This window comes from Euprymna scolopes, chromosome 16 (genome assembly GCF_053919585.1).
Source record: "Euprymna scolopes isolate OS-2025 chromosome 16, ASM5391958v1, whole genome shotgun sequence".
Classification (NCBI taxonomy): Eukaryota; Metazoa; Mollusca; class Cephalopoda; order Sepiida; family Sepiolidae; genus Euprymna; species Euprymna scolopes.
Window position 1 is genome coordinate 16,199,009 of NC_136497.1, and position 10,326 is coordinate 16,209,334.

The 10,326-nt window shown below is 32.2% G+C and overlaps 1 protein-coding gene across 1 annotated transcript; it reads left to right on the forward strand.

Moving 5' to 3' along the window:
* The first annotated feature begins 1,083 nt into the window (after positions 1–1,083).
* Positions 1,084–7,065, forward strand: LOC145295855 (C-C chemokine receptor type 2-like). The gene has a single exon (XM_080141583.1). It carries the CDS (start codon positions 5,210–5,212, stop codon positions 6,137–6,139), a length of 930 nt encoding a protein of 309 aa, XP_079997709.1. The 5' UTR covers positions 1,084–5,209; the 3' UTR covers positions 6,140–7,065.
* The last annotated feature ends 3,261 nt before the right edge of the window (positions 7,066–10,326 follow it).

The window sequence follows — 10,326 nt, forward strand, 5'->3', positions numbered from 1 at the left end:
CCTCCGACAATTTTGGGTCTAGACACTTGAAATTTTAGATATAGGTTCCTTGAACCTGGATCTAACTTAATAAAGTGATTTGAGCCCGAAACTATAAATTTTAAGGGGTCATAATAGGGGTCAAAGTTTTAAAAAATTAACCATTTTTTTTGTTTTTTTGCTTTTTTTGCACAGCATACACCTCCAAACACCCGAGCAACGCCGGGCACCCCTGCTAGTATATATATATATATATATATATATATATATATATATGTGTGTGTGTGTGTGTGTGTGTGTGTGTGTGTGTGTGTGTGTGTGTGTGTGTATATATACACACACACTCTGTTCATGGTAGATCCGAGTAGGATGCATGGCATTTTTCAGCCAACTACTGTTATTTTCTACTATAATAATTAAATACCTACATATATATATATATATATATTTTGTGTACAGAAAGTTGTTAGTTGAGACAGGTCATTGGTACCGTCGGTTTCAAGCCCGATAATAAGGCCCGTTTAAGGTATCCTTATCGAGCTCTCTTCAGCCAATATTCGAATATTGGCTGAAGAGAGCTCGATAAGGATACCTTAAACGGGCCTTATTATCGGGCTTGAAACCGACGGTACCAATGACCTGTCTCAACTAACAACTTTCTGTACACAAAATATAAGTACGCTCTTAAAATTTGGATTTTCCTTTTAATTGAGCACTCTGCTGGAATTCTTTTTCCAAAAAAACTAATCATATATATATATATATATATATATATATATATATATAGCGAAAATGGTAAAAATGAAGAGAGTGCTCAATACTATTGCAGAGCAAATATATATTATAAAGTCTGATAAAATTATCGGATCGTTGATACGATTTGGTAATTGAAACACGTGTAACTAAGCAGATAAAACGGTAATAATAATAATAATATGTGTGTGTGCGTGTGTGTGTGTGTGTGTGAATTTTCAGGAATTAAAACTCATATACATAATCATTCATTCACACACACACACACACATACGTGTGTGTGTGTAGATGCATATACAGGCACGCATACTTTTTTGTGTGCCCGCATACATATGTGTGTCCAGGGAAATTCTGATCAATATATTGATTGTTATCGTTTGTTTATTGGTGCTTTTTAATCGTTGATTGTCACTGCCTTCCCAACCAGTCATGACTTGATGCCTATGCACGAAGCACGGACACTCTGCTCGTGCGGGTCCAGCAAATATTACACTTTACGCTTGGACGGCCGTAGTGGCTAATGCTTTAAGCCGAAAGTGAAATTAAGCGGCTTGGCAGGGTAGTCCCTGCACTTCCGCGAGGGAATACAAAAATGTTTAACCTGATAGGCAGCGGAAAACAGATTTGTAGAAACTGAAGGAAGAAGAATTACTGGGGTATCCTTACAGTCGGAATTCCTATTTACTTGCCTCCCCACGAGGGCAGAGTTAGACACAAGGTCGGTTTTTAATGTGAGGCGGAAAATCCAGCTTCCAAAATAGGGGAAATGAACAAAAATAAAAATTGTTTCAGTCATGAAGGATTTCACCTACACTGACCGAGGACAGAAAAGGTGAAGTGTAGCATCAGAACAGATACTACACTGTGATCTTGCCCCGAAGGCCAAGACTACTGCTGAGTGCTGCGCCGCGGTGTTCATGTAGTTGGAATTTAAAAAAAAAAAAAGATAGAAAGAAAAGTCTTTTTTTTTTTTTGATTGGCCAAGGATTAAGTTAATTTTTCTTTCAACAAATGTGTTTGTTTATGTTGTAGCTTTAACAGACTTTTGAAGTATAGCATTAACTAATTATTGATCTTCTAATTGGGATCAGCACCCTGACCACTAAAAGAAAAAGAAAGAAAAGAAAGAAAGAAAAAGAAAGGAAAAATTATAAAAATAAAAGAAAAAAGAAAATAAAAAAGAAGAAAAAGAAAAAAGAAAAAGAAAAAAGAAAAAATAAGAAAAATAAAAGAAAAATATAAGAAAAGAGCAAAAAAGCAAAAAATAGAAGAAGGAAAAAAGAAAAGAGAAAAAGAAAAAAGGCTTTAATTAATAGAAGACTGAGTTTTTATTGTATTAAATTTTTGCTTGTTTTGCTTTTTTAAGTTGTGAAAATGTCAAATGGATTGAAAAGGGAAACTGAAAAAGTAGCCGTTGGAACTTTAAAAGAAAAAAATGTTTAAGTCTTAATTGTTAAGTTTTGATTGCCAAACGCTGCATTTAACATTTTCTGATTAATTTTTCTCTATTTTGCACTTATGATTGACTCATAACAGAAAATTCAAATATTTTTTAAAAATTCGCAAAACAGTCCACAAAATCGCGTCACGCGTAAAAGTAACTTCCGGGTAACCCTACAGTTGGAATTAAAAAACTTATTGATTTTTCCATATGTTTATTTTTTTTGTTGATCTGTTACTTTTTTATGATGACCGTTTGTGAGATATCAGGTCGACTCATGATTAAAAACTTGGAACTTGTTAAAAAAAAAAAATGTCGTCAAAATGTGGCCTAAGGAAAAAACAAAACAAAAAACTATGGGATGACCATATAATTGGAACTTGCAATAATAAAAACTAAAAAAAAACAAAAAAAAATTAATTATTTGTTAATTTTTGTATTGATCCTTTTTTTAAGCTGATGACAGATAAGTTACCGCTCCGCTCCTCCCCCAAAAAATAAACAGAAAAAAGCCAATTTGCATAATATAAAAAAAAAATTGAATTTTCCTTCTCTCATGTAGGTTTCTGGTTATAAGTTCATAGGAGAAATTTACAAACTAGAGAACATTGATTAATGCATGAAAATGTTTACCTTTTGGATGCTGGCCAAAAAATTATCCAATTCATCATCATCATCATGATAATCGTCGTCAGTAGCCGGATCAGCTTCATCAGTAGGCAGAAAAGGGTCACTAACGAGAAAAACGTGTCACGTTGTGGTCTACTAGAAACGCATCAGCACACAAACTCAACAGCAACGCGGTTCCTCCTTCCCTTTTTAACTCGGGCAATTCCCTTGACGCATCAGCAGCAGCAGCAACCAGAGAACTAGGCAACTTGCCAACGTTGGGTCTTCCCCATAATTCCGACTCCAACCAGCAGAAACGCACTTCAGCCATCGCCCGGCAAAAGTGTCGTTTTCCAGCAGGCAAAAATACACATCATAGATAGATATCGATAGATCATATCGATATCGTCATCTTTCTTTCTCTCTTTTTTTTTTTTTTTTTTTTTTTTTTTTTAACTTCTGGATCGGCGTTTATAAATCTACCAATTTCTTTCTTTGCTTTTTGGATTCTCGCATTCAATATGATCCGATAGAACAGTGTGAGAACTTCCAAAGGAATCATACCTTGTTGGGATTTGTTATAACAGGACTCGGATTCTCACTGCATATTTTAATGCCATCACCTGGATCACAGATCTTGGATCTGTTATAACAGCATCCAGATCTTTACTGCAACTTTCAATGCTGTCGTCCGGATTTTAAAAGTAAGGATCAGTTAGGACAACACCCAAACAATTTTTTTTTTTTTTTCGCAACTTTCAATCTTTTAATTCCCTTTTAAATTGACAACCATTACGGCAACAATAAATCGAGATTGTCATTTTATTTCTGTTAGATTGGAACATGGATAACGTGACACACAACATAAAACGTATAACTTACATCATCGGAAGTTATTGTGTACATTCTGATCAACAAAGGAATAACTTTTCTAGAAACTAAATTGCAAAATCAAGATTGATTCTGTATTCTGATTATTGAAAACACACACACACACACACACACACACACACACACACACACACACACACAAAACACACACACACAAAAAAAAACACAAAAAAAAAACTGCCAAACAGCTTTCGTAAAAAAGATATTAATCCACTTATGTAACTATTTCACGTATGATTCGTAAGATTTATAAATGAATATCTGAGTTAATCCTAAAGTTGAATCCAGGTTTTCTACATTTTTTATGCTCTTTGCCTTTTATACTTATTTTAATGTACATTTTGTATTTGAAATTAAAGTCAAAACAAAAAAACTATTCACGTTTTTAGTGCCTTTAAGTATTTTATCGTTTAATTCAATATTTTAAATCCTTCGTCTTTAATTTCAATATATCAAAATTTTTTCAAACTTCCACTTTGTCATCCAACATTCAACTTTTGTAGATTTATTTTTTCATCATGAAGTAAATGGTTCCAAATTCTTAATGAAATTTCATAAAATATTTTATGCAACAAGTTTGAATCTATTTTTTTTTACTTATGTTTCTTTGAGCAATTAACTTTCCCTCATCATTGCAATTCCCATTAATTATAATTAATTTCTTATGACTAAACCAAAAAAAATTCTATTTGTGCACTCCTTTTCTTCTCTTCTTCAAAAAATAAAAAAATAAAATAAAAACAAATAAAAACATAAACAAAAACACAGGACAATCTCATATTTACAAAAACAAATATCAACTTCAACTTCATTTTTATATTGCAACACAACTAAACTTTTACAAAATTTTTTTAATATTGTAACACAACTACACTTTTACATTTTTTTAATATTGCAACGCAACTACATTTTAACATTTTTTTTAATATTGCAACACAACTACACTTTTACAAAAAAAAATATATATATATATACCAAACTGAACCTCGCTTTTACTAAAACATGAATAACAATCTCAATTTTACCCAAAACAATATCAATCTCAACTTCCTTTAAAAATAAAAATAATGACAGCTTTACTTTTCCAAAAGAATAATACAACCTTATTTTTATATAAAAAACAAACAAACAAACAAAAAAACAAAAAACAAAAGGAAAATGCGTTAAGTATGTCTTACACATCTTTTGTGTGATTAAAAAAATCTAGCTTTCCTGCTTATATCTTCACTCAAACTCAACCGGACACCTCAGTTAATACTTGTATTATTTTATGTATTGGTTGTATTTACTCGTTTTTTTTTTTTAATTCTTATTCCCGGCGTGCAGCCTCAATAATCATATTAACTGTGAGCAGCTTATTAATTCCTTGTTTGTCATGAGCGTCTGATACCAAATTTGAAGATAATACCAAACTTTTTTCTTGACAGCATTGCTCGATTGGAAGAAATGCCTGTAGACTCTAATTCCCTGTAAGCTCTAATCTCTTTCTTCCGTAAACCGAATTGGAGATAAAAAAATAAATAAAAAAAAATAATAATGGAAGCTCTGAGTTTCGTTGTGGTCATTTTTGGTGGCATTGTGTTCGCGTGTGGACTTCTTAACAACATTCTGACACTCACCGTCCTTTTCAATATTGGAGTTGCAGAATTACCAATCTCAATCTATCTCGTTTCGATGACTATTTCGGACATGATAGTTCTTATCACCGGATTACTTCCCGACTGGATCATACATGCGTTCGACGTCCCAGTAAGGACTTATGATCTTAATCTCTGCAAAGTCTTTCACTGGACTGAGGACTGTTTCTCTCTTTTTTCTTCGTGGATCATTGTTCTCTTGGCCATCGACCGTTTCCGGCTCATCTATTTCCCTCTGACCACACGGATTGACCAGAGGGTCTCAACAAAACTGATGAAGATGTTTTCAGTTGTAATGGGGATTCTATTCTTCCAATGTCACGAGCTTTACGGAATGGGAGGGAGCCATTTCGCCGAGGACAACAGTACAATCTACTCCGACAACTGCGGATATATTTCCAAGGAATACAAGATATTATCGACTTTTTACGACACATGCATTTATTTCGTTCTCTACGCAATCCTGCCTTTTCTCCTACTACTTGCTGCCAACATATCCATAATTGTGAAACTTCGGATGAATGAATTCGGGGTTGGAGCTGAACAACCCCGTAAGCCCCTGTGTACCAACAACCGTCTGTTGGGTTGCCTCAGCGTGGTCTTCTTTGTGACCACTACGCCGCTAACAATAGTAATCCTCTTGCAGGCTTTTGGTGACCATATCTACACAATGACTACGACCGCAGCCACTTTAACTAACCAGTTCAGTTATACAAACTTTGCATTTAAAATATTTGTTTACCTGTTAACGGTCTCCCAATTTAGAAAGGGTTTTATTTCCATGTGTAGCAAAAAATATCGGGTCTCAGCGACGGAAACACTGACTTGATTGCAACAATATATGTACTGTACATTAATTATATTATACGTTTATACATTTAAGTTTATATTTAAATACGTCTGAATATGAATGTATATATATATGTGTGTGTGTGTGAGTGTGTGTGTGTGTGTGTGTGTGTGGTATCTATCTATAAAAATATATATATTCTTGCAGACGAAACACTGATCTGATGAAAGTATTATATATTTGTATATATATATACATATACAAACACACACACGCACACACACATATATATATATATGTATACGTGTGTGTATATTTGTATATTTACACACACACACACACACACACACACACACATACACACATACATGTATATAATATTATATTGTATCCTATACTGATATTATCGCATACTATGTTTTTATATATATCTTTCGCAATGGTTATTTCAACAAAATTAAGCCTGATGAATTCTTACTAAACAAAACGGAAATAATGAAAAGTTTGTGTAGCTTACCATGTGCACACACTCACATACGTACACACAAATAAGATATCTTTTACAAAGTAAACTAATCAAGATGGAGAAAGCTCAACACTGTTAAGAGGAGCAATTAAATACATTAAATAAAAGACAATGAATAAAAATTATAAATAACTTTATTATAACATCAAATCAACAAGGAAAGACTAATGAGACTTTTTCTATCTTACGCTTTCCTTCTTAATCGGATGATATAATGAAGTTATTTGTAATTTCTCATCCTTATCTTTTGATTATATATATATATATATATATATATATATATATATAGAGAGAGAGAGAGAGAGAGAGAGAGAAAGTATGAAAGTATATTATTGGCAAGTAAGCTACACAAAAAAATTTATTCTCAGGCTAAATTATCGGGCAATAAACGTTTTTATATTATTTACCTTGTATATATTTTCATGCTAGCATGGCTATTAACCTGATTATTTTCTTCGGAAATGAAACATAAACGTTGCTATGTTGCTTACTTACGTATAATATATATATATATATATATATATATATATATATATATATATATGTATTATACTTTTATATATATATATATTATATTATATAAATACGTCTATAGATATAAATAAAAGTATATATAAAAATAAACTTATAAATATATACATGAGTTTATGTATGCATGTATATTAATATATATATATATATATATATATATATATATATATATATATATATATATCAAATAACCCTTATCCCCGAGTGGCTTCCGGGCCTTGATAACTGGTGATCCCCATGTAATATATATATATATATATATATATATATATATATATATATATATATATGTGTGTGTGTGTGTGTGTGTGTGTGTGTGTGTGTGTGTCTGTAGATAGTAATTGGGAAATTGCCCCTTTTCATTTGTATATATGTGTGACTGTGTGTGTACATGGCGGGTGCGTCTTCAAGTCGTGTGTGTTTGTAGAAGAAAATAATTAACAATAAAAACATAAACCATGTATAAAAATAATTCTTTTTCTTGAATATAGAACTCACCTATATATATATATATATATATATATATATATATATATATATATATATATATATATATATATAAGGGCGAATGAACTCTTTTACTGGGTCAACGGCCAACTAGCACCGTGTATATTTGTGTGTGTGTATATGTGTATTGGGGTAGAGAGGGCTCCCGTAAGCCATGGTGAAGGCAACCTTTCTAGGAGAAGCAAATCTCTAATTTAAAAAACCATAAAGCAGAAGACCAGTACCCGCATTAAGCTGGTCTGCAGTTTAATTTGTTGCTGGCTATCTTGCTCTTGCTTATTGCTGGATCTCAACATTTTGAACCGAGAGAGAGACTTAGCTGTCATACAAAGCTAAGACTCTGTAACATCATATTTGTATAGATACTCCCTCAGACATTTGGGCTCATGGATTTTAAATGTCTGAGAGAGTGGCACTCGTCTGACAAGACGTTGCAATCAATCATCATATATATATATATATATATATATATATATAGTTATGAAAATAGATATGGCAATTAAGCTACACAGATTTTTTTGCGTTTCATTCTCATGAGGGTTCGTCAGGCTACCGTCTAAACATATATACATATATATATATATTATATATATATATGTATGTATGTATATATATATATATTATATATATAGAGAGAGAGAGAGAGAAAAAGATAGAGAGAGTGCAAGAGAGAGTGTTAAATAAAATAAATTAAATGTAGACAAAATATATTATTTGTATTGAACAATTAAAGTGTACAAAATACTGAATGCTTACTTCTGACTCGTGTGTGTGTGTGTGTGTGTGTGTGTGTGTGTGTGTGCGCGTGTGTGTGCATATATCTATATAGTCGTACTTATAAATTCATTAAAGATACTGCATGTATTTATAATTATTGACTGGTTTAAAAGTAGGTTGCATCTATATACACATTTTTTAAATTTTTAACGAAGATTATAATTTAACTGCCACCTAAAAATGTTGAATAACATTCTTAGCTCTTTTGTCTTTTAACGTCAAATAAGCATCAGTCAACTATCTGCATTAAAACTTTAATTTAACAGGTGTGTGTGTGTGTTTTCATACATATATATATACACACACATACACACGTATATATAAATATATATATAAATTTATATATATATTTATATATACGTGTGTGTGTGTTTTTATTTTAAATATATTTTAAAAATATTATATATACCGCTCCCCATGTGGGGGTAGCAAATTGGTTAAAGGGAAAATTATTCCCACCTCGCATTTAGGTAAAAGTGCACTTACGTAAATAATTAAATTCATTCAAAACGTATCGCAAAAACAAATGACATATATATATATATATATATATATATATATATATATATATATATATATATATATACTTATTTATATATATATACAAACACACACTTGTTAAATTAAAGCTTTAATGCATATATATATATATATATATATATATATATATATATATATATATATATATATATAGTGGAGTGTAAAAGTAGATATACAGTAGTGTCACATCAGTAAAATTAGTGACGTAATATGCTGAAGCAAAGGTGACTTTTAAAATGTACAGAATAGAGACCTATGCATCCCCTCCCCCTATGCGGCGTACTTTAAGAATAAATGGGAACGACTATTTCTAGCCATGAATTTTATTTTTGTTCTTATTATTTCTATTATTTACAGTGTTTATTTATTTATTTTTATTTACTTAGGATATCACCACTTATCAAGGCCCGGAGGCCACTCGAGCATAAGGGTTAGTTAGATGGTGAGACAACAAGATCAGTCATGGTGAAACTTGGGTAGGACTAGATTATCTAAGGGGACAGCTCATTAGTAATTTATTCACATTAGACTTGAAGGCGATCATGTTGTAGTCAGCCGGGAAGCTGACTCGCGGTATTGTGTTCCACAGACAGACAGATCTAAGAAAAAACTCTTCTCATGTAATTTTTGTTTAGTTTTAAGCTCAGATAAAAGGTGAGGGAAGATGTTTGCAGTCGTTACGGCGAGGGGGAGTACTTGTTGCAAATGTATTGAGGGTGAGGGAGCATAGATTGGAGCTCAGTCAAGACCCTATCATGAATGTTATGATAGAGCAGAGACAAACTCGCGACATCTCTTCCATGAGAAAGACGAAGTAGGGAGGTGAAAAGGTCATCGCTCACTAGATTTTTAAAACATTTTTTTTTTACAAAGGAGTCACCACTTATCAAGGCCGGAAGGCCATTTGAAAATAAGGGTTAATGAGTGTACAGTAGTGAATGAGAAAATATCGTAGTAATCGTTAGTCGTGGAAATTTGGTAAATTGGATTACTTAAAGGGATGGCTCATCATGAACTTGTTTATGTTGGACTTGAAGATGACCAAATTGTAGTCAGTTGGAAAGCAGAAAAATGGAAGAGAACCCACAGGCATGCAGTTCTAAGAAAGAAGCTTTGTTCATGGAATCTACGTTCAGGTTTAGGCACAGATAAAGAGTGGGGGAAATATATTGATAATGGTTTCAGCTGGACGAGTGTTTTTTGTGAAAGTCCTCTTAGGAAAAGGTACTCTTAGGAGCTCTACCTCAGATGTGGCAACAGAATTCTACCTTAGAACATACTTAATTCTTATATAGAGAGAGGAGTGCGTAAGAAGTGAAATACTTTCTGGAGTGGTAGAACAATA

Excerpts from the sequence above, each read along its gene's own strand:
- LOC145295855 (XM_080141583.1), top strand. The coding sequence starts at position 5,210 with ATGGAAGCTCTGAGTTTCGTTGTGGTCATTTTTGGTGGCATTGTGTTC.